The 25,543-nt window shown below is 49.2% G+C and overlaps 1 protein-coding gene across 8 annotated transcripts in view; it reads left to right on the forward strand.

Annotated features, from left to right (window-relative positions):
- Positions 1–24,801, forward strand: part of LOC147689547 (uncharacterized) — a 109,883-nt gene extending 85,082 nt beyond the window's left edge. For 4 of the 8 annotated variants that reach the window (XM_086936941.1, XM_086936944.1, XM_086936942.1 and 1 more), the window contains 2 exons: positions 21,282–21,372; positions 24,033–24,801. In XM_086936941.1, the coding sequence (XP_086793067.1) occupies positions 21,282–21,372; positions 24,033–24,149 (208 nt within the window). In that variant the 3' untranslated portion in view covers positions 24,150–24,801. The remainder of the gene's footprint in view (positions 1–21,281; positions 21,373–24,032) is intronic. The other 4 variants (XR_015299865.1, XR_015299866.1, XR_015299864.1 and 1 more) reach the window with 2 other exon arrangements.
- The last annotated feature ends 742 nt before the right edge of the window (positions 24,802–25,543 follow it).

Genomic DNA, 25,543 nt, shown 5'->3' on the forward strand with positions numbered 1-25,543 from the left:
AGATAGACCTGTTCGCCACAAGGGAAAACGCAAAATGCCAAAGCTTCACAAGCAGGTTCACAAGTGGGTGTCAGTCGCAGGGTAATGTGATATGGATGAACTGGTCAGACAAATTTGCGTACGCTTTTCCCCCAGCACCTTTGATACCGCTGGTGGCACGCAAACTACGGCAACACTCGATGACCCTCATCCTGGTTGCTCCAATGTGGGCACGCCAACCATGGTACACCACGTTTCTGGAACTATCCGTGGTACAGCATCAAAGACTACGCCTCACACCCAGGCTTTTGACGCAGAGCCATGGAGACATTCAGCATGCAGATCCGCAACAGCTCAACCTGGTGATCTGGCTCCTGAAGTCCTAGAATTTGGCTACCTAAACTTGCCGCCAGATTGTATGAATATCATCAAGGAGGCAAGACGGCCCACAACCAGAGCGTGCTATGCGGCTAAATGGAAAAGGTTTGTCATATATTGTACCAACAATGACATTAACCCGCTGGATGCATCTATTCAAAACATCTGTTATTTGTTGCATTTATACAGATGTAATCTGGCGTACGGTTCCATTCGTATACATTTATCCGCCATAGCAGCCTATCTTCAGAACAGGCAGCACCTCTCCTTATTCAGAGTGCCTGCCATTAAAGCTTTTCTGGAGGGACTTAAGAGTGATCCCTCCCAGACACCCACTGTCACCAGTCTGGAACCTGAATGTGGTCCTCACCAGATTGATGGGACCACCTTTTGAACCTCTACACTCTTGTGAGATTCAATTCCTTACCTGTAAAGTTGCTTTCCTAGTGGCCATTACCTCACTGAGGAGAGTTAGTGAACTCCAGGCACTAACCATTCAAGAGCCATTCATCCAGGTCCACGCAAATAGGGTGGTATTGCGCACCAACCCTACATGTATGCCTAAGGTGATTTTGCAGTTCCACATAAACCAGACCATAGAACTGCCAGTTTTCTTTCCTAATCCGGAAAATGTAGCGGAGAGATCCCTACACATGTTAGATGTCAAAAGGGCTCTAATGTACTATATAGACAGAACAAAGGATTTCAGAAAAACAAAACAGCTTTTTGTTGCCTTTTCTCCACAACACAAAGGCAACCCCATTTCCAAAGCATGGATAGCCCGGTGGATCGTTAAATGTATACAGATTTGCTATGCAAAGGCTAAACGCACACTAACCATTCCACCACAAGCACACTCCACACGTAAGTTAGGAGCGTCCATGGCTTTCCTGGGGAATATTCCTTTAGAAGAGATATGTAAGGCAGCCACTTGGTCCACCACACATACATTTACGAAACACTACTGCGTAGATGTGTGTTCTAAACAGCAGGCCGGCTTAGGACAGGCTGTTCTCAAAACTCTTTTTCAGACTGCTGCAGCTGGCACGGGCAGCCGCCGCTAACAGGAGGGACTTCTATGTAATCTATGCACAGATATGAATTCAGCAGCCCACATGCCTCGAACCGAATATGCTACTTACCAGTATGCATCTGTTCTTGGCATGTAGGGCTGCTGACATTCATATCGCCCACCCTCCTCCCCGGCGCCTGTAGCAGCTGTAGCATTCAGAATTACTATTTAGCATGGACATCACTCACTGTATTACACTCCATCTCTGCCACAATGGCGAAAAACAATCTGAGGATGGAGAGGATGCCCATGCGCACTGTAGTCCAGGGGAGGAGCCACCTATCTCGTGATACTTCGAAGACTCTTCCAGGACAACAATGTGCAATCATCCGGACCCAACACTAGGCGGCGATCTATGCACAGATATGAATGTCAACAGCCCTACATGCCAAGAACAGATGCATACTGGTAAGTAGCATATTTGTTCAGTTGCTCGCATCATGGGAACTGCTGTTGCCTCTAGAAGGCGGTGTATTTTTCTACCGAGTGGGCACTTGAAGTGAGCACCAACTCAGAGGGTCCGCATAATTTCGTTGGATCCCTGTAATTTGGCCCTTCTGTCCTGAGGAAGCCCATAGATACGTGTGGCTGAAACGCGACCGCGTCGACAGACATTCTGTGGAGGAGTCAATTTCAATTGTTAATTTGTGCTATACTGTAGCATAAGCGCCGGTTTAAATAATCATGTTGGGGTAATTAGTTTCCCCAGGCGCTGTTACATAGGACTACCTGGGAGTGTAGCATTGAAATTCAGGAATGCGCGCATAGACATATAAGTGTTTTTTTGTGTAATTTTTTTGTTTTTTTGTTTTTTGTAGGGCTGTGTTTTTGTGAAATTTGTGTGTAAATATATATATATTTGATGTATATGTTGTATATTGTATTATATGGAAAGATTGAGTACAAGTGAAGATACTCTCGTATATAATCATTTGTTGCTTGTTTTATGTGCTCCACCTAGTTGTCTGATATAGCTGTATATGTGACTATAATTTGTGTATTCATTACTTCATAAAATTCATTTTTGGATATATCAAGGCTTTTAACTTAACCTTGATTACAAATAAATACTGAATCGATCCCTCTGTGCCTCTTTGTATTTATATACATCTTTCTGATGTCATGTGCTCATGTACATGAGGGTAATTTGGGCACAACCCCCCCCCCCTTTCTCCTAGTTGCCTCTAGAAGGGCTGCCTGGCTGAAGTCATCGGACTTTTCGGCCGACGTTCAGGCTGCATTATTGGATTTGCCCTTTGACCTTGTTGGTCTTTTTGGTAAAAAAGCTGATGCAGCTTTGGAAAGATTTAAGGACAGTAGGGCTACTGCCAAATCTTTGGGGCTGCAGACTAGAGGTTCATCTACCAAAAGGTATAGAGGTTTTGGACGTTCTTCTTTTCGTCCCTACCGTCAAGGTCAACAGCAGCAGCAGCAACAGCAAAACCCGCTGTATAAGTCATACCGGGGTAAGCAGAGAGCTCATCCTCTGGGACATCAAGCCTCCTCCTCCTCCTCCACCTCTTCCAACGCCCCAGCCACAGAAAAGCAGCCCTAGATCCGCCATTCTGGATCATGCGGGCCCTGTAGGGGGTCAGCTTACCTATTTTCTACGGGATTGGGAATCGGTTACATCAGATCTTTGGGTTCTCAATCTCGTAGAAAATGGGTATGCTCTTCCCTTTTGGGAATTCCCTCTGAATTACCCTCCTTGCCAAGGTTTTTTGCACGGAGGAACACCTGTTACTCCTGCAAGAGGAAGTCCAGACACTGTTAAAAAAGGGTGCAATAGAGATGTTCCAGAGCAGAAAAGGGGTCAAGGATGCTACTCCCGGTATTTCCTGATACCCAAGAAGGATGGCAGACTTCGTCCAATCCTGGATCTCAGTATCTTGAAGCTTTACCTAAAACAGGAGAAGTTCAAGATGCTCACCCTTGCACAGGTTCTTCAGGCGCTGATGGAAGAAGACTGGATGGTGTCAATAGACTTACAGGATGCATATTTTCACATCCCTATCCTGCAGTTACACAGGAAGTATCTCCGTTTTACGGCAGGGTTGCAACTTTACCAGTTTGTGGTTCTACCGTTTGGTCTTACTACTGCGCCTCTAGTCTTCACCAAGGTGATGGCTGTGGTGGCAGCACATCTCAGAAGATAAGGGATTCCGGTATTCCCGTATCTGGATGATTGGATGATCAAAGCAGAATCTCCAGAGATAGTGCTCCATCATCTGCAAGAGACAACTCAGTTGTTGCACAGGTTGGGTTTTTCGATAAATGTGCCCAAATCTCACCTTGTGCCCTCCCAGCGCAACCGGTTCATAGGTGCGGTTATGGATACAACTGTGTGTCGTGCATTCCCTCCTCCTCAAAGGATTCGCGACATACAGGAGTTGATTCCTTTATTTTTCAATGGAGCGGTTGTTCCAGTCCTGAAGGTCCTTCGCCTGCTCGGTCTGATGGCTTCCTGCATTCTGTTGGTCAACCATGCACGCTGTCACATGAGGGCACTCCAGTGGTGCCTCTGCAGGCAGTGGTATCAACACAATGGAGATCTCAGGGATTCTGTGAGGATCTCCAGACAAACTACAGTGGATCTGACTTGGTGGGGAGTGGAAGGCAACCTGTCTCAAGGGAAGCCTTTTCAACTGCCTGCAGCTGTGGCCACAGTGATAGCAGATGCATCCACTCTAGGGTGGGGTGCTCATCTGGGAGATCTGGAGGTCAAAGGTTTTTGGTCTCAATAGGAAAGGTTGCTTCACATCAACCTTCTGGAATTGCGGACGATACGTTTGGCACTCAAGGCCTTCCTCCCTTCCCTTCGCGGTCGGTCGGTCCAAGTTCTGACGGACAACACCACCGCGATGTGGTATGTCAACAAACAGGGAGGAGTAAGGTCGCAGTGTCTCTTCAGAGAGGCTCTGCGTCTCTGGTCCTGGGTTCACGACCATCAGATTTGTCTGATGGCAAATCATCTGGCCGGATTTCTGAACGTTCGTGCAGACAGTCTCAGTCGGCAGTTCTCAGCCGACCACTTGTGGAGGCTCCATCCGGAGGTAGTTCGTCACGTCTTTCGGACGTGGGTAACTCCTCAGGTGGACCTGTTCGCCACTCGCGAGAATGCTCACTGCCCGTCATTCTGCAGTCTCCAGTTTCCGATGCAGTGAGCCTTGGGGGACGCGTTTCAGTTGAGTTGGGTCTCACAGCTCCTTTACGTGTTTCCTCCCATACCCTTGATTCCTCGGGTTCTGAGGAAGATTTGCCAAGACAGGGCCCAAGTCATATTGGTCGCCCCGGATTGGCCAAGAAGGGTGTGGTACAAAGATCTTCTCCACCTCTCCTCGTGCCCGCCGCTCCGTCTCCCTTTCAGGGCAGATCTCCTCTCTCAGATGGAGGGGCAGGTTCTACACCCCCACCTCCAGACCTTACATCTTCATGCCTGGAGATTGAACGGGGCAACCTGAATTCCTTTTCTCTCCCACCTGATGTGGTGGGTGTCATTTCTATCGGCCAGGCGTGACTCCACCAAATCAATCTATTCATACAGATGGTCTAAATTTGTCACTTGGTGTGGAGAGAAATCTGTTGACCCCTTGAGGGCTCGTTTATCAGATATACTAAAATGTTCTCTTTATTTGGCGCAGCAAGAGTTTGCGGTTGCCACTGTCAAGGGTTATCTTTCACCTTTGTCGGTTTTTCTTAGTTTGCCGGATCAGCCGTCATTGTTCAAATCTACTGTGGTTTTAAGATTTTTGAAGGGCCTTACAAATAAATTTCCACCTACTCCCTTTATTGTGCCTCAATGGGACTTAATTCTGGTGCTTACTTTCCTGACGGGTTCTCCTTTCGAACCTTTGCACAAATGTCCCTTGAGACTTTTGTCTTTTAAGACGGTTTTCCTGGTTGCTATTACCTTGGCAAGGAGGGTAAGTGAGCTTCAAGCTCTTAGTTCGAAGCCCACATTCTTGACCATTCATGCTGAACGAATGGTTCTTAGGACCAGGGCTGCTTTTCTGCCAAAGGTAGTGACTCCCTTCCATCTAGGACAGTCTATTACCCTTTCTACCTTCTATCCTCCCCCTCCCCCTTTCAAGGAGGAGGAGAGACTTCATCGCCTGGATCCTAAGAGGGCGGTGAGCTTATACCTGGACAGAACCAGAGAGTTCAGGGTGGATGACCAGCTCTTTGTTGGATTTGCTGGCTGCAAGAAAGGAAAAACGGTGCACAACCGCACACTTTCAAGATGGATCATACTTTGCATCAAGATCTGCTACTCCCTGGCGGGTAAAGAACCTCCAGAGGGTATAAGAGCTCACTCTACTAGAGCAAAGTCTTCTACATCTGCTATGTCTAGGGGTGTGCCTGTAGAGGATATTTGTAGAGCTGCAACTTTGGCCTCCCTCAACACTTTCGCGAAGCATTACTGCTTGGATTCTGAGATGAGAAGGGACGGCCACTTTGTGAGTTCTGTTCTCCAGGATTTTCAGGTATAGGGGTGTGGACACCCTCCTCCGGGAGTGGGGACTGCTGTGGGACTCTATTCACAAGGTGAGGAATCCACTGGCAGATGTATCTATCAGAAGAACAAGTTACTTACCTTTGGTAATGCTTTTTCTGGTACATACAGTATCTGCCTGTGGATTCCTCACATGCCCACCCGCCTCCCCGTTGTCCACTCTTCTATACCCTAGGTAATGGCAATATTTTAATTTATATTTGTTTATTCTCAAAAGTAGTGTTTTATTCTACTTGAATTACTGCATTGTCTTTACACTGTGTTTGTTATCTTGACTATTGTATACTGTGTATATATCTACTGTTGTCGGTCCATCCGTGTGCCTCGAAAGCACGGAAAAAAGGGTAGAACTGACGTTATCACGCCGGCGTGGGCCTATTATGGTGTCGGTGACGTTAGCGGAGTCACGCGCGATGTCGTGCCTCTGTGACGCCGGCGCGAAGCTACAAAAAAAAAATTCCGAATGTTGCTGACGCAAGGGGATATTCACAAGGTGAGGAATCCACAGGCAGAAACTGTATCTACCAGAAAAAGCGTTACCGAAGGTAAGTAACTCGTTCCTCTCACCCATAGCAGCCCCAAGCGACACACATCCACCTCATTATTGACTCAAGCGGCTGCTGACGGGCGCCGCCAATGCCATCTCCAGGTATCCCTTCACATTTTCCCGCTCTCACTCCAGGCGACTTCAATGAAACAATTACCAAATAAAAAAATACAACACATACCCCACGCTTCTCAACCCCACCCCCCGCCCACTCCAACCTCGCAATTAGGTCGAGACCAAAATCTATCCCCCACCTGCACTGCAAACCCAGTTTCCATACAACTCAACAATTGAGGAACACTCACTAGGGGAAGCTGATCGGCAACGAATACACACACCGAGGTGTGGTCGCCAGATGAGAACTATGTGGCACACCTGTGCACAGTATTTATTTATTTATTTATGGGATTTTTAATGCGCAACTAATACCCTAGGGTGTCTAGGCGCAATGAGATGCTCTAGGATACACAAAATTCAGGACACAAACTTATTGATTAAATAACCAAGTTTTCAGGGCCTTACGAAAGGCAATGAGTGTTTGTGCTGTTTTGATGTGCAAGGGGAGTGTGTTCCACAGTCTGGGGGTTGCTACCAGGAAACGTCTGTCTCCCCATGTGGCCGTTCTTGTTCGGGGAACATGCAATAGGTGGCTTGCTGCTGATCTTAGATCCTTTCCAGGTATGTACACCTGAAAAGCTTCCTTTAGGAACTTCGGTCCAGTCTGATGGATGGCCTTATAGGCGATGCAGAGAGCCTTGAATTTGATTATGCTCTCCACTCTTAGCCAGTGTAGATGGCGTATGGCTGCTGAAGTAGAGTGTCGCCAAGGAATATTAAGCAGAATCTGTGCTGCCACATTTTACACGGACTGCAGTTTGTTCAGGATGTATTTGTGTGTGCCAAGGAAGAGGGCGTTTCCATAGTCCAGCTTTGAAAACACTAAGGTGGTGATCAGTGTTTTCCCTGCCGAAGCAGGTAGGTATGGCATGAGTTTTTTTATTTTCTTCAGCACGAAGAATGCAGCAGAGACCACCTTGTTGACATGATAACCAAAAGATAGCCTGTTATCAAAGATCACTCCCAAATTCCTAACCTTGACAGCTGGAATCGGGGGGGGGACCCATCTGACTGGGCCACCAAGTTGGGGACCATTCGGGAGAGATCTTACCGAAAGTCATGACTTCGGTTTTCTCTGCATTAAGTTTCAGGCAGTTACTGTGCATCCATGATTGTACATCCAGTAACCCCTCCTGAAACTTAGCTGCTACTACTGGACCGTTCTTATGCACCGCCAACACAAGCTGGGTGTCATCCGCGTAGGTAGTTAATCGCATCCCATGTGATTTAATAACCCTCGCCAAGTCCGCAACATAGATATTAAAAAGCATGGGACTTAGCGAGGATCCTTGAGGGACTCCACAGGGCAGTTCAGAAGTGGGCGAGTAGTAGTTGCCCAGTTTGACTGCCTGTTTGCGATTAACTAGGAAGGAGGCTATAAGATCTTTAGCCAGATGACTAATTCCAAGGGCTGCGACACGGTCGACCAAGATGACGTGGTCGACCGTGTCAAAAGCAGCTGACAGGTCCAATAAGATGAGATGAGTAAACAGTGAATGTGGCCAGCATCCCCGACGCTTAGACCAGGTACAATTTAACAAAACCTCATGAGATCATATAATGCATTTTTAGGGAAGCATCCCCAGCCCACCACAGTTATAACATATAATATCAAACCAGCACATGTTTGTGACGCTTAGCAAAAAAAGAACCCCCCGCCCATGAACAAATGGTATACAATATCACCGATATCAGTTTGTTTCCTCCAAGTTGGATGACGCTGCTGAGCTCTCCGTCCCTCCCTGTCAAGGCTTGGATTTTCAGATGTGTTTTGAGAACTTTAGGGCCGACTTTGAGTCTGTGAAGAAGTGCTCCTGTCCATCGTGCGTTATTTTCAGTTTGGCCGGGTACAGCACAGCGTAAGGCACCGACGCAGCCTGCAATAACTTTTTTGCTGGTACAAACTCCCTTCTGGCTGCCTGCACCACTGGGGTGTAATAGGGGGAAAAAGGATAAAGTGTCCCCATTGTAGGTGACAGGGGCCCTGGCCCTAGCCTCCCTCAGGATAGCATCCCTATCAGCATAGTTCAGAAGGCGCGCAAGTATCGGGCGAGGTGGCACACCCGGTTGAGGTCTGGGGCCCAAGGAGCGGTGCGCCCTCTCAACTATCATTACTGTGGACAGCACTGAACCAAACAGTTCACGCAGCAGCCCATCAATGAATGTCTCCATTTTGGAAATAGCGTTGGATTCAGGCAGGCCAATAATGCGAAGGTTGTTGCGCCTAGAGCGCGCTTCCAAACCCTCATTCTTTGCCATTATAATCTCCAGTACCTTCTCCATTTGTAGAATTTGGGTCCGAGATTCCGCCTGCGAGTCCTGTGTGTCCAACAACCTATTTTCCAAGAAGTCTAGTCTGTGCTCATGCTTAGCCACCTTTTTCTTTACAACATCCAGTCCAGTCGCCAGGGGAGCTATTTTACTATCTATGGACTTCATGCCCGCTCTTGGCTCCAACAGGATAGTTCTGGTTTCGTCTTCCGTTTCCTCTGGCGTTTCGAGGCACCCTGTGACCTGGCCTGATCTCCCATGGCTTCGCTGGCACGTGTGTTACGTTTGTTCTCAAATTTCAACTTGGACTGCTTGGGGTCAGACTTTCCCATAGCGGTGGTGATATGATAGGGTACTGTGAAATATCCAGCCTCACCACTCCTATCGTGTACAGATTCAGTGGTTCCCTCCGCCGCAGGCACAAGCTAACTCCACTCCCACTCTGCAATTCCACGGCGCCCCATGTTAATCAGAGAAGTTTGGAGACCCTCACGGGTAAGTTCCCCCACAGCGCAGAGGAGCCAGTGCAGTCAGATGCACATAAAGATGTAGGCTGCAGTCTGCACCACTCTATACACGCCCAGGTAGGTCCCAGCAGCACCTTCACTCCGGGCAAACTAACACTGACATCCAGTCATAGCCAGCCACTTCTTGTAGGAGACTAGTGTGCCTTCCATGGGGCACCACCTCTGCCACTTGTTGCTATGTGCACCTCCACCATACAATGTGCCCAACACCGACGAGTATTCAACCCCTCAGGAGGCTTATAGGACCCACCGGGATCCTCCCGCGCACATAAGGCGTCACCGCAACCGTCCCCCCAACAGCTCAGAAGCCCCCGCAGCACCCCGTGTCCGCCAGCTCGTAAGCACGAGCGAGCTTCTATACTGGGACGCTCCGATCAGAGCCCCCGCGACGCAGAGCGTCAGAGCCGCGTTAACACCCAATATAGGCCGAGAGCGCGCCGCACACCTGCGCCCGGGGGATCAGACAGCCCCGACCCGGCCAGACACCGCCACGTAGCTATACCGGGCCACCCAGACAAAGCAGCGCCGGCCGACCAACCCCAACCCTAGGCCCAGTCCCCAACCCACACCCCACTCACTGTGCCTCCTATCGATCACCGGTCACACCCGGCTCCGCGCTGTAAGTGTCCGATCGCCACTTTCAGTCTGGTGCGACACGCCGCACTGCAATGGCCCCGGGCTCACAGGGCTCGTGCTGGTATAGCCACCATGCCTGACTTGCTGGATGCGTCCAAAGCTCCTTGAACGACCAGCGTCCACAGCTCTCTGTCCTTTTTGGGCAACCGGCCCGGCCCGCAAGAGTCAGGCCCAGCAGAACTCACACACCGCCCTCAGTTGCTAGCAGCCTCACTCCTGGGGCGCCAAGACTCGGGCAGGCGCCATTTTCTATCCTCTCGGGGACTCGCACGTACTACTATTCAGGCAGAGTTACAGCAGCTCCGGGGATGCAAACATCCCCTCTTCTTTCTCCTGAGTTATTGTTCCCCGCCTCATCACCACTGTACGTCCGGTGCAACACGCCGCTTTGCAGCGGCCACGGGCTCACAGGGCTTGCGCTGATACTCCCACCATGTCTGCCTCGCTGAGAGCGGCCAAAGTGCCCCGAGCGACCAGTGTCCACAGCTCTCTACCCGCTTTGTGCAGGCAGTACGTTCCGCATGAATCAGGCCCACAAGAGCTCACATACCGCCCTAAGATGCTCACAGCCTCACTCCTCGGGTCCCGAGACGCTGGCAGGCACCATTTTCTTTCCGCTCGCGGTCTCGCATGAGCGTCTCGTCAGGCAGGTTTGGAGCAGCTCCGGGGATGCAAACTTTCCCTCTTCGTCCTCCGAAGCTCTTATTCACTGCTCCATGTGTTTTTTAAGCCGCACAAGTGTCTATGATGTCTGGTATTTATCGGAAGATGGATCTGGCAATCGGAGCTCCCTCAAGAGACAGCCATTCGGCCTCGCGCCAAAGTCACGCTCCCCCCCCCCCCCAATTTTCAGCACAAGGGATGCTGCATCTATAGAAGGGGTAAGATATGTAATGAAATGATTCTAGTGACAGGTGTGATGATAGCCTTCTTGTGGATAGCTCGTAACAGTCTCGCTAAACTGCTCATGTTGCAGTTTGCAGAGTTCATGTGCAGAGTTCATATGTTATGTTCTGTTAACAGGCATTTCTCGAGCGCAGCTATCACTCCGAGGAGCATCACGGCGCTAAGCGGATCACTTGGTAGACAGGGTAACTGGGAGTGGAGAAATGATTTAGATAAGTACTCTACATAGTGTGTCAGGGGCAGTTAAAAATCCAAGTTTTCAGGGCCTTCCTGAAAAGAGTTTCTGATTGGATAAAACGAAGGTGGTTGGGGAGTTGGTTCCAGGTTTTGGAGCCAATCTCTGCGATTGATTTTCCCCCTTTTGAGACAGATCTGAACACTGGGGGTTTTAGCAGATTGCCCTTAGATGATCTAAGAGTGTGGTATGGTACATAGCGTGCAAACCTGGGCAGGAGGTAGTGAGGGCCTGGGAGTGAAAGATTCTAAAGCTAATTATCAGGTTCTTAAACTGGATTCTTTTGTGAATGTGTAGCTGATGTAGTGCTTCCAATGTAGCAGATGCTGATGAACTCCTGGGCCACTTTAGTACTAGTCGTGCTGCTGCGTATTGTGCCATCTGTAGATTGTGTAGGACCGACTTATTGGCACCTGCATAGAGGCTGTTGCAGTAGTCCACTCTAGATGTCATTAGTGCTGCTGTGACTGCTTGTCTTGTCGTGCTGGGGATTAAGTCAAAGTGATTTTATCATATGGAAGCAGGTCCCAGCTACTGCTAATGATTGCTGGTGGAAGGATAGTGTTGAGTCAAGTTTGACCCCCAAATTCCTGGCTATCTTTACTGTATTGGGGGGTAAGGGGGATTTCCGAGGGCCACCATAGACTGGGGGAGAAGGTGTTCCCTTTCCCCAAAGGCATGATTTCTGTCTTTTCCCAGTTGCACTTTAGGTGATTGGCGTTCATCCAATGAAAAACCACTGTGAGACATTGACGGAGGTTTCCTCCCGCCGGTGGGGTGTTTTTGTCTAAAACCAAGATTAGCTGCATCTCGTCTGCATATGAGATAGTATCGATGTTAATGGACGATATCAGACAAATCAATGGGGCCACATAGCCATTAAAGAGCACTGGGCTGAGGATGGACTCTTATGGAACCCCAGAAAGCAGGTTTTTTTCTGCTGACTGATATTGCCCAAGGGTAATGACTTGTCTACGATTTTGCAGAAAAGAGCTGAGCCAGGCCAGGGCAAGATCCGAGATACTGTAGGATTCGAGACGGTCCAAGAGATGACATGGGAAACCGCATCGAATGCGGCTGATAGGTCTTTCCTTGATCAAGGACGGCTTTAAGAGATTCAGCAGTGTACAGGAGGGCTGATTCCGTAGCGCGTTGAGGCCTGAAACCTGATGGATTGGGGTGTAAGATGCCGACCGGGAGCTCATAACCGCCAAGACTGGGCTGGCAGTTACCGCCCGGTTCCAGCAGTGTGAGGGGTAGGTCCTCCGCCAATGCACGGAGAAGACGCGTGAGTAACCAGCTGCTAACAGACCTCTACCTCCCACTCAGCGGCTATACCTTGGCTTACGAGGCTCATTGGTGATACCTGTAGGTGTTTCATGTGACTCCAGGCTGCAGGCTGTGATATTCCGGAACCCCATGTCATTGCGGAAGCGTGCAGTTGCTTACGACCCAGTCGCCTTGACCACAGCAGGTGCATTGATGAGGCTCCGTGTTAGCCTCTTTCGGTGCACTTATTGTGTGCTGCTGCCGTTGAGTTGTTGCACGCCGCTCCAGTATGAGTTAGCGTTTCCTTGGCAACCCCTATCAAAACGCAGACAGCGGGACACATTACCTCCGGGCCTTGACATCTCACACTATCGGTGTCCCCTTGGACCATTGTGACAGGTGGTAAAACCACGTTCGCACTACCTTTAAGACACAGGTCCCCAGCGATTTACCCTTCTTTTTCATACTTACAGGACACTACTCTTTACAGTGTCATCACCTGCTGGAACATGTAGAGTAGTATTAATGACCACAATGGAGTGAGTTCAAGAACCTTTTGCCACTTTTTTTTATTGTAAACCATCGCCTTACATGTCTGTCACAGCACGCTAACATGTAGCATGCTTACTTCACTGTTGAGTGCTGCACGGGCCTGTTTTTAACCATATGATGAGTGCCATTAATTGATGTTGTTACTCTCTCTTGTAATTTCTTACAGGTTGTTCGTTTATAGTGACAGGTACCACACTGTTTAGGGTACTGGTTGTGGTCTTGCACTTCTTCATATGGACCACTACTGACAGTGTAGAATTAACTGATGCTGATCCTGACGAATTGCCGTCCACTAGACAATTAGGCAAGAAAAATGTTGACCAACAAACGCGGGACCCTGTAACTTATTTTTAACTAGGAGAGGAGCCACACATTAAAATTGTATTGACTGGACTCCTACCTTCTATTTTAACCTCACTTTCTTATACATCTACACTCTCCAGGCCCCTCACACGCACCTCACCTTAAGGCAAGGAACAAAAGATCTCCGTCAGGTATTGCAGCTCCGACCCGACGAGGAGCAGACCCAATGATAAAGCAGAACACCTAGCGGGCTGGGTGTGTGAGGGCCCTAATTTCGAAAAGAGTAATTCCCTCCTCTTACTGAATTTCACTTTTTTTCCCAACCTGTTCTTTACTGTCAGGAACTGCAAACCTCTTTTGCATTTATGTATTGCCGGGCATGTATGCTGGAACTATTGTAAAAAGTCCCCAGTTCCCCTTCTTCTAGACACCTCCTTAAAGGCTACACCATCCACCCCAGTGCTAACCTTCTTCTTGGGGCATGCTGCATCCCCTCGGTGGTGTCCTGGCTGCTGGCAGTCAAAACACAACCTCTTGTCTAAGAGTTTCTTCATCCCTTTACTGTGCTTGCTAGAGGTGGCTGGGCCTCGACTCCCTCCTTAGGGTTCTAGTTTTCCTCTTTGGTAGGTTTACTACCTCTCTCCTTTCCTTTCTGTGGGGCTAATCACCCTCGCCCCACTTTGTGGGATCACCTCCTTGGTCTTCTTGGGTACTCTTGTCCTAACTGACTCATCAGTCCCCGGTGGTGCAGCCTCTTTGCTGGTCCCTTAGTGCAGCAAACCAATCCCTCTTCGGGCTCTGGGGCCAGGCCGGCTGGTTACTGACCCACCCCCCCCCCCTACTGACACAACTCCTGGCCATGCCTCCCCTGCCAGCCCTAACCCACCACTGTGCCCATGGGAAGTGATGCAGCACACATGGCTTGTGACAGCAAGGCTCATGGGCCTGGCTGCTTACTGACCTGCCCCCTGCCCCCTGCCCTACTGACACAGCTCCCAGGCATGCCTCTCCTGCCCCCAGTGTGCCCATGGGAAGTGTTGCAGCTCTCCTGGCTTGTGGCTGCAGGGTTCTGGGGTCTGGCTGGCTGGTTACCGTCCTGACCTACTGACACAGCTCTCAACCATGCCTCTCCTGCCCCCCGCCACCCCAGTGTACCCATGGCAAATGTTGCAGCAGAAATGGCTTGGTGCTGCACGGCGCTGGGGCCTGGCTGGTTACTGAGCTGCCCTACTAACAGCTTCCAGCCATGCCTCTCCTGCCTCGAGTGTGCCCATGAAACCATGGCTTGTGGCCGCAGGGCATTGGGGCCTGGCTGGCTGGTTACTGACCCTCCTTACTGACACAGCTCCTTTCCACGACTCTCCTGCCCTCAGTGCAGCTGTCATGGCTTCTGGCTGCAGGGTTCTGGGGCCTGGCTGGTTACCGACCTGCCCTACTGACAGTTCCCAGCCATGCCTCTCCTGCCAGCACCCCCCACACGGAGCCCATGGGAAGTGATGCAGCACACATGGCTCGTGGCCGCAAGGCTCATGGGCCTGGTTGGTTACTGACTTCCGCTACTGACACAGCTCCCAGCCAGTACAGTGATCTGGGCCTTACTCCATCGTTTTTTTGCTCACCAAGCCTTCCAGTTTGGACCCAGCCAATTGTGTGTCTTTTGCTTTCTCGCCCTAAGTGCTTCAGGTATGCCCAGACGTGAGTCCCGTGCTCTCCATGCCACTGGAGTCAAGCTATCCTGGCTGAAGAGGGGTGAAACCCGGAAACCGGTCCTAGGATGCTTGTTTTCAGTCCAGGGAGGACCTGGCCTGGCAGTTCGGTCTGGACTGTTCCCATTGGGCGCAGGGTCAAGACTGATTTGCATTTGGCTGGGTCCAAACTGGAATGGCATGGTGAGCAAAGAAATGATGGATTTAGGCCCAGATCTCTGTACTGTGGTGAATGTATGACATTGTTCATACCAACGTGGTCAGGGATCAGCAAAGCAGAGATAAGACTCCCTCCCAGCAAGCTAGGAACTGGGCCTGTTCATATAGAAACTGAAACTGTCCTCCCCTGCTCTAAAAGCAACAACACCTAAAAGAGGACTATCATCTCGATCTCCCCTATTTGGTGGCCATCTTGGGCTAGACTCTCTCTCGCTTTGGCAGCCATCATGGACTAGTCATTCCCACTATCTGAACATACCATAAGAACTGGCCTTTTAGACCAATCTCATCTACCACAGACTTTACATCGCTCTGTATCTAAATCTTCATGCGATTGAGTGTCTGCCTTTTGTTGCAGTATTATACTTTTGCTGGTATTTTGTACATTTGTATAACCTGCACCCATTTTCACTTTTCCCTTACCTCATATTTTACCAGTTGCTCACTAGTGTTGTATTTGTCTATTGTAGCCTTTTGTTTGCACTTATACTGGTTCCAGTATTTCTTTAGTATATTATTCCTATTTGTCTACTGTATATTTTGTAAGCTGCACCCATCTCACTTTTATCCCTATTATGCACTGATTGCTACCTCATATATTTTGTTCATTCTTGTAAGCTGCACCCAATCACTTTCTATTCCTGGATTACACCGATGCTACCTCTTACATTCTAGTTATTTTTGGCCATTCACCAGTGTCACTTTGGTTCCATTTAATTGATTGCTACCTCATATATCTTGTACATTTTTTGTAAGCTGCACCCACTCACTGTTTTTTCCTGGACTGCACCGATTGCTACCTCCTATATTTTTGTCTATTTTTGGCCACTCACTCGTGTCACTCTTGTGCTATGTAACCTACAATTGACAGTTGTTCTTTGCATATGTGTTTTACTATCGTTCTCCCTCCCATACCCACCTATACAGCCATCCCAACATGGATCTCATCGGCAAGCACACATATAGAATCAACTACCCATCCACTCTCACCAAAAAAGCCGCTAAACCCTTTAAACACAACTTCCTGAGGTCCCACCCTGAAACCCCCTTTGCCGACACCTACTTCTCACCGGTTAATGGAGCCCTGAACATTGATATCTTCCACACCTCACGCAGAGCTCAATGGAGAAAAACGTTCCTCGCCCTACTCACCGTCTCCACCACCAGGAAAACCGCTCATGGCCTAACTCTCTCCATCACACCATCCCAACTCTTCCCTGGCAAAATCACCATTACTATCTACAATAACGGGATTGTCCTAATTCAATCCACAGACAAGAACCTGGAGCTACTAGACAACCTGTTCCCCAAGTTCAAAGAACACCTTTCCAAGCTGCGGACCTCCACCCATAACTCCTTCAGCACTATCACTCCTGACGTCACAGCCCCCACCCACAACCCGTCTATCCTAGCTCAGCATCAGATTGACAGGCACCTCACCTCTACCCCCAGCACCCTAGGCAATCACCCACCTGCTGTTACCACCCCACACTCCTCAATCACAGTCACAAACCTCTCCCCCTCATACACCAGCCGCCCCTCTAACACTAACCCTTTGACCCCCACACATACCACTCCCATTCCTCTCTCCCCGAACATAAAAACCCCCACCCACAACCCCTCCAACCTAGATCAGCACCAGAACGACACACATAACGACAAATCCCACCCTTTGTCCCCCCCCACTCTCAGTCCCCACTACCACCCGCTAATTAACCACGCAGAGCACACCACACCTATTATTATAACTCCCCCTCCCCACGACAGGACCATTCCCAACCCCATCTCCCCCCCATTCTCAGCCCTCACTACCCTTCAGATTCCCCCATCACCACCAACATACACTCCATTTCCACCCCGCTCTCTCCGCCCGCTACCAATGCCCTCCTCTACGCCACCAACCTCCTCCGTACCTCATCCACTCCCATCGCCCACATACCCTCTCTCCTCCCTAACACCATCCCGTATGCCGACACCACAGAGCCCTGCATGAACACCAACCCACCCCCCCACTCGCACGATAATCCCCAGGTCAGCCACTCACCCATGACTCCCGCCCCCAGCACTCACACTTATCCCACGCTGGACAACATTATGTCCTCCCTCCTACAGCTCAAAGAAGACATTCACACCATCAAAGAAGACATTCACACCATCAAAGAGCTACTCATCACACCCCCCAGACACACCTCACTCACCACCACCCTCCCTCTCAACTTGCTCTCCACCCGTCTTGTTGACGCTTTCAAGCTACGCCCTTCACACAGGACCGCGACCCACGCCCACAATCGCAACAACCGCACCCGTCGCCCACACTGGACAGCGATCCCTGCCCACAATCGCAACAACCGCCCCCGTCGCACTTGCAACCCTCTTTCGGATCTCGACACTCTCACCCTCCTCCGCTCCTACAACCCAGCTGCCCTAAACCTCCCAACCGCCTCGCACCTCCCCATTACCACGATACACTCAAATCCCCGTAGACCCTCCACACTAAACAACAGACTCTCCGTCGCGAATAACCTTAGAAAAGTCCCCCTCTCTCTAGTACCCTCTACCTCCCCTGACACACCCCGTCTTAAATGCACTCTCCTAAACTGCAGATTGGCTTCTAGACACTCCACCGCCATCGCTGACCTAATCCTAACATTGGACCTTGACCTAATCATCTTGACTGAAACCTGGCTAACCAAATCTTCTACACCTATAATGGACATTCTGGTTCCCCCCAACTACCACATCATTAGGCTTGACAGGGCTGGCAAGATAGGTGGTGGAATCGCATGCATATACAGGAACAATCTTTCTGTTCTGAAAATCTCCGCATCGTCCCTACCCTCCCCAACTTCCTACGAATGCATCTGCTTCGATATTATTAGTGAGGGCAAACCGCTATGCTCTCTTCACTGCATTTACCACCCACCCAGAGACAACCTCTCCTTCGTCCAACAAATCATGGACATGATTTCAACCAACGCCGGACGACAGCCCACCCAAATATACCTTGGTGACTTCAACCTCCACTGGAACGATTACAATGATGCGGTGGTAAATAGTCTTAAAAACTTCCTCGACGCCCTGGACCTCACCCAAATATGCAACAGCCCGACCCACGAGAAAGGCTCTATCCTCGACCTTATCATCGCCAAAGAGGACGCTATCCAACTTGAGTCTATCCAACCATGTGACTGGTCAGACCATCATATTGTCACATTCTTCATCAATGAAAAAGTCAAACTCAACACGGGTCAATCCTCCAGACCTAAAGTCTGGAAAAGAGATCTGAAAAAACTCAACCCATACTCCCTACCCCCGAACAGCCGCGACCTCCTGCTCCCTCCTACGGGCGCTACAGATGTCCAATCCTTGACTGACCACTATCTCAACGCCATGACCTCAATAATTAAAAAGGCGGCTCCCATGCAGCTAAAAAGAGTCTCCGCTAAAATTTCCAATCCCTGGTACGATGGGAGTCTCAATGAAGATAGACGAGCCATGCAAATGGCAGAGAGCACCTGGAGAACAGCTCCCTCTGCACTGCACCTGAAAATCCTGAAGAAAAAGAGAAACGCCTACTTCAGGAAAATAAAGCGCTCAAAGGCAAACTTCTTCAGCCTCCAGCTCGACCAAGCAAAAAACCGTCCAAGAAAACTGTTTGAGCTAATCAGAACACAAGCCAAGGAACAACCCCAACCTCTAAGTACTTTATGCGAAGCACCCTCCTGTGAAGACTTCGCCGCTTTCTTTACCCAAAAAACTGACAACATAAAGAGTGATCTCCGCACTGACGCAAGCCTCTTCGCCACACCCAACTGCATAACACCCACCGAACCAAAAAACAATGCTACATGGTCTTCCTTTGAAACCTACTCCGAAGAAGAAATAGGCAAACTGCTCAGCACCTTGAAACCTTCCAATCACCTCACGGATCCCCTCCCTGCTAACGCTGTCAAAGATTTCTCTCCATTGCTCCTTCCACTCTGGACTAAAATTATCAACAGCTCGCTCCAACAAGGAACCATCCCTGACTCCCTCAAAGTTGGACAAGTCACACCTTTACTAAAGAAACCTACCGCCGACCCATCCGACCTAAACAACTACCGCCCCATTACCAATATTCCCACTCTCGCCAAACTATTGGAAAAATGCGCACAACTACAACTGACTAAACACATTGATCAGTTTGATCTCCTCAACCCTCATCAATCAGGCTTCCGAGCAGGACACAGTACTGAAACTGCTATGACTCACATAATTGACAACGCCCTTCAAATCCTAGATCAAAATGATACCTGCCTCCTCATCCTTCTTGATCTCTCTTCAGCATTCAACACTGTTAAACATGAGAATTTACTCGAACTTTTGAACACAAGAATGGGTATATCTGGGACTGTTCTCAAGTGGTTCACCTCCTTTTTACACAACAGGTCTCAGAAATTCAAGAGTAACAACCTGATGTCCTCGCCAATACCTGTTTCGTTAGGCGTCCCCCAAGGATCTTCCCTATCACCAACTTTGTTCAACCTAGTTATGGAACCTCTCACCACCTTGCTACAAGCATCCAATGTACTTTTTCACATGTACGCAGATGATACCCAACTATATCTCAAATTACAATCCCCCAATGACATTTTACTCCTGAACTCAATGATCAGAAGCACCCAATCCTGGCTTGCCGATAATCATCTCAAACTCAATGCTCTGAAAACAGAATTCCTTCTGATCTCACCTAACGCGAAGATCTCTACCACTCAAACCTGGCTTAAACAGCTAACTGCACTCAATGTCCAACCCACCATAGTGGATTCAGCAAAATCTCTAGGCATAACTCTCGACTCCAATCTCCACATGCAGCAGCATATCAGCAAGGCTACTAAGGGAGCGAACTTCCAAATCAATACCTTGAGGAAACTTAAACCCTTCCTGCCAGCCAAAGACTTCCAAACTGCAGTACAAGCACTAGTAATCCCGCGAATTGAATACGGCAGCATCGCCCTCTGCGTTCTTCCGTTAACGACTACTGCACCCTTAAGAGCATCTCTAAACGCTGCAGCGAGACTCATCACAGGGTCAAAAAAACACTCGCATATCTCCCCTGACTTGAAATCCTTGAACTGGCTGCCTTTTGAAGCCAGAATACATCTGAAAATCGCCTGCATGACACACAAGGTTGTACACCTGAGCTCTCCCGGATACCTCACTCAGAAACTGTCAATCTCTGGCGGCTCTAGAAACACTAGAGGCACAAACAATCTTCTGCTAAAACCTCGTAGATTCCGGAAGGAAAAAACTTATAAACGCTCTTTTTCAGGAATGGCACCCAAGATCTGGAACTCACTCCCTCCTGAAACCAGGCTCATCTCCTCCATCACACTTTTTAAGATAGAAGTAAAAGCTATTCTCATGGCCAAATACACTTGACCTATTAATGTGGATCTGTAAGACTCTGCACCGATATGTATTATTTTGCTCGATCCCTACGACTATGTGTTTTACCTGTATTATTGACTTACCTGACTATCTATGCACACATTTATTTGTAATACTTGTATTTTTTGATGTACCTGTTCCACTTTACTCCCTAATGACCTGCTTTTCACTCGATTGTTGGTATTCCCTGCTTTGTAAAGCGCTCTGATATCTGCAAAGATCTTGTTCGCGCTATATAAAACTTTCAAAATAAATAAATAAATAAAAAATACATTGTTCTGCATTCTGTCCATCAACAGTTCTTTTTGCATTGGTACATAAGGAGCGACACGCTGTTTCTGCTGGTGCATTGATATGCCTCTCTGCCATAGTGATAAGGCATGGGACTCCGCACTCTCTGCCCTGGTGCATTAGGAGATCTGTGCAACCCCCCGCCCCCTCAGTGTATTGGCTCTTTGATAATCCCTGAAATCCCTTGTAGTGCCTGAGCTGCCCTAGGACACTGCCCTGGTGCACGGGCAAGTTTTCATGGATCCGAGTAGTCACCTGAGCGGCTGTGCGCATGATTTTGAAGCCTTGTCCTCGCCAGATGGCTCAACAGTTTCTGGATTTGGTTTTCAGGGCCTGGACCTGCATCAGCAGCCATGCACGGAAGAAGGGTGCGTTCCTGGTAACGGTGCCGGCCCTGGAGGAGTCCCTCGCCAAGCTCCAGGTAAGTGTCTACTCCCATCCTGCTCCGTGCATGCTCGGTGGAAAGGTCTTGCCACCTATTTGGATATCCGGAGTGGTGTTTCTGGTTACTCCGGTGGTAAACTCAAACTCAGGCATGCTGGTGATCATAGCTTGCTTTTCAAGGTGGGAGCTGAGGGAAACAATAGGGTGAAATGTGTTGGTGTGGCCATCTCTTTCGATGTTTCATTGCTGCTTTTCGTGTAGTGTGCATCTGCCGTTGGGGTGGACTGCTTGTAGGATTTGTGTTGATTGGGTTGCAGTAGTTTGTTTGGGTCATGCTTTTTGTTTCTGCTGGTAACAGTGTTGAAAAGTAGAGCTCAGGAGTGGGTTTGTGGTGTGCCTTGTTGGAGGAGCAGGGACCCATAGTTATGGTTTGGCTGGCTTTTTGCTGTTTGAATTTGTGTCTGAACACAGTGAAGGACCCATGTTGTCATTTGCCTGCCCTTTGGGGGTGTATTGCTTGTTTGAGGTGTAGTGTCAGTGAGGTAGTGTGTTCTATCAATCTTGTTTTTAAAGCCACCTATTCACCCACGAGGGTACCAGGCGCTGAGAGCCATGCTGCTTGGGAAGGATCAGTTGAACAACCAGATCTGGAGCCCCTTCCTGAATTCCCAATGGGTGGGTGAAGACTGGAGGTGGAGAGGGTGGGGCCAGGACTATGCAGCAAGGTAGGAGAAGGGGCGACCTCCACTGTTGCTTCGGCGGATGCAGGGGTGTGAGCGAGGGAGAGAGAGGCAGGTGTCTGGAGGGTTGGTGGAAGCTCAGGCAGTGGTTGATCTATGCTGGTCCTTGATTGGCCAGGGCTTAGTAGGTGTGGGTCAGCATCTTGAATTGACATCTCTTGTGTACGGGGAGCCGGTGGAGTTTCATCAGGTGAGAGGTGATGTGGGTCCATCTGGGGAGGTCGAGGATGACTGTGATCTCTGCGTTCTATATGGTCTGCGGTCTTTTCAGGAGGTGTGTGGTAATTCCTGCATACAGTGTGTTGCCGTAGTCCAAGCAGCTCGTAAGAAGTGCTTGAGTAACTGTGTATCTGGTGCTATTTGAAGATCTTTCGGAGCATGCGAAGAGTGAGGAAGGAGGCTGAGGAGACTGCATTGATCTGGTTTTTCATGGTGAACTTGCTCTCCACGATAATGCAGAGGTTCCAGGTGGGGTCTGCATGGAGTGGGTGAGGGTACTAGCGTGGCAGGCCACCAGGAGTCGTACCATGGGGAGGTGTTGTTCCTGAAGATCAGTCCGTCTGTTTTATCTGTGTTAAGTTTAAAGCAGTTATTTTGCATCCAGATGGCGACACTGGTCACACACAGGTGGAAGTTGGTCCTCATGTTAGATGGGTCGTCAGATAGTGAGAGGATGAGCTGGCTGTTCTCTGGGTAGGATATGCTGTTCAGTCCACTGGATCTGACGATGTTGGCCTGGGGGGGGTCATGAAGGCGTTGAACAGAGTAGAGATGAGGGATGAACCTTCAGGGATGACTCATATGATGTTCTTGGGCTCCACGGTGGAAGGCGGATTCTGTTGTCATGTGATGGAGGTATATGTTCAGTATCTTGCCATTTTGGTGCTCTGTAGCACCTGACCTCGTAGACAGATGCACAATGCACAATGCTGGTGTGGAGCTGGAGAGGGACGGAGAAGTCCGACGAGGACTGTGCGATGTGCCTCAGTCTCCGGTTTAGTATTAATGTCAGACCTCTCCTAGTCCTGCTCTGTGGCCTCTGTACAGAGCTCCGCTCAGACTGCCCCTGGCTCTCCAGTGTCCTCGGGTTGTTCCTTGCTCTCTTCTCAGCTGGCAGAAGTGCAAGGATCACCTTGAAGTTGTGATCACAGAGGGGTCAGTGTGGGGTGTCTTCTGTTCATGGTGCTGTAACCATGCTAGAGGTGGTCCCCTCCAGTGCTGGACAGAGGTTTTCTTTAAGGATATGATTCCATGCCATACTCTGACCACCACGTGTCCCTCCTGTACTGTTGTCCGTTTGCTGCCACCACGTACTCCATCACTGCCCTGTACTGCTTGTGCACTGAATGACACTTCTGCTTTTGTGCTCCTTCCATAGGCTTAAACACTGCTTTCTGCAGCTGCCCGCTATGCTCCTCTTGCATGGTTTTCAGCCTGTGTCCTCTGCAGACAGGTTGCGAGGGTTGTAACCACCATTGTAGGTTTAATGCATGTAGATAGCTCAGTTTGTGCTTTGTAAGTATTGTTTATCTGAGACTATGTTGTACATTGTAGAGGACATTGTTTGTCAGAAAGTTGCTTTGGAACTCCTCTACTGAGAAGCGTAACTATGAGTAGGCTAACTTGTTGCGGTTCCTGATTGCATGTTTGTCTCTTGCGGCGATTGAATTGGACTCTCCAAAAAATATTGAGGACCCCAGGTTTGTGTCTGTTGGGGTTCATGAACATGAAAGCAGATACTTGTGCATTGCTCAGTGCATCACAGAAGATGCGCACAATCCCTGCTCCTGTAGCGTAGGGTATTATGTAGTGGGTTATGTTTGTGGTACCCTGTGTGTCCCCTAGCACCCCAGCAGCTCCTGCATCTGGGAATGAGCCTTCTGGCAGGGGGTCGCTGGCTGCAGGGCCCACACACTGGTTCCTCTCCTCTGTTCTAAAGGTATGTCTTGTGTTTCAGACTGGCATTGACCTGAGAGCCTGGGTGGAAGAGGTCCGGCTGGACTGCAACGTGTACCTAGGTCCAGACACCGACAACGAAGCCCTGGAGAGCATTCATGTGTACCAGGTCCGGTAGCAGGTTCTGAAGCAGCTGCTCGAGGGACTCGTGAGGGTCTGCGGTGCATCGGGATTGCCCACACAGAGGCCTCCAGGAGCCCCAGCGCGGACTGATCACTACCTCACAGCATGGACTGGTAGAGGGTCTGCAGTGCATCAAGATTTCCCACAAAGGGATCTGCAGAAGCCCCAGGATTTCCCAAACAGCGATCTGCAGAAGCCCCAGGATTGCCCATACAGGGGTCTGCAGAAGCCCCAGGATTGCCCACACAGGGGTCTGCAGATACCCCTGGATTGCCCACACAGGTGTCTGCAGATGCCCCAGGATTGCCCACACAGGTGTCTGCAGATGCCCCAGGATTGCCCACACAGGGGTCTGCAGATTACCCAGTATTGCCCACACAAGGGTCTGCAGATGCCCCAGGATAGCCCACACAGGTTTCTGCAGGAGCCCCAGTGTTGGAATGACTTGACCATAGAATATTCCAATGTGTATGTGGCCCTTTCTCTTTTGCCTTTGTCCCCTGTTCTCCTTGTCCTCCGCACTCCCTCATAGCACAATGGAATGTTCCATACAGTTAAAGTTGCTCTGGGATTCTGTTAACATTCCAGCTGGCACTTGAGCTTTGACTGAAGGGTTGATGGTGTGTGAATAAACCTACCAAGAACCACGTGGCCTTCTCTAGTCTTTATAACACTGGCGAAGAGGATGGGATAGAACACACAGCAGAGTGCATTAAGGAAATGAGAGCAAATACTGATTGACAGCCCACATCCCCTGTTGAAGGATGGAACAGAATATATATTTATTAAATGTGAAATCATTGTTTTTTTCTAATATTTTGTTTGTAGGAGTCATCGGTTTTGTATGCGGGTGGACCTCCAACTTTATTAATGATATTCGGTTCAGCAGGAGATGTGGGCTGTCGGTCACTGTTTTGTCTCATTTCCTTCATGCACTCTGCTGTGTTTTCTAACCCAACTGCTACATCAATTGATTGTTTCAGGTCTAGGTTCTGTGTGAGAAGTTTCTCCTGTACATTGGGATTGATGATACATCTGACCAACTGATCACAAACCCATCAATCTGTTTAGGATTCAAAGTCACATGTGTTAGATAAACTTTTAAGAGCTGCAATATATGCTATTACTTTTTCAGCTTCGTCCTGAACCCTCGTGAAATATTTTTGCCTCTCTAGGACAACATTTATTGTTTATTGAAAGTGGTCGGTATTCATCCACTTGGCTGTCATCTTCTTCCTCTGTCTGGGATATCCCAGACTATGTAATAGTATGTGCTGTTTCCTTAATGGCTTTTTTTGTCAATGTTTTTATTAACAGCACAAAATACAGTGATTGACAATTAGGAGTGGAGCTCACAGTGTGGCATTTGCAGTGGAGCTCACAGTGTGG

This window comes from Lissotriton vulgaris, chromosome 9 (genome assembly GCF_964263255.1).
Source record: "Lissotriton vulgaris chromosome 9, aLisVul1.2, whole genome shotgun sequence".
In the NCBI taxonomy this organism is placed as follows: domain Eukaryota; kingdom Metazoa; phylum Chordata; class Amphibia; order Caudata; family Salamandridae; genus Lissotriton; species Lissotriton vulgaris.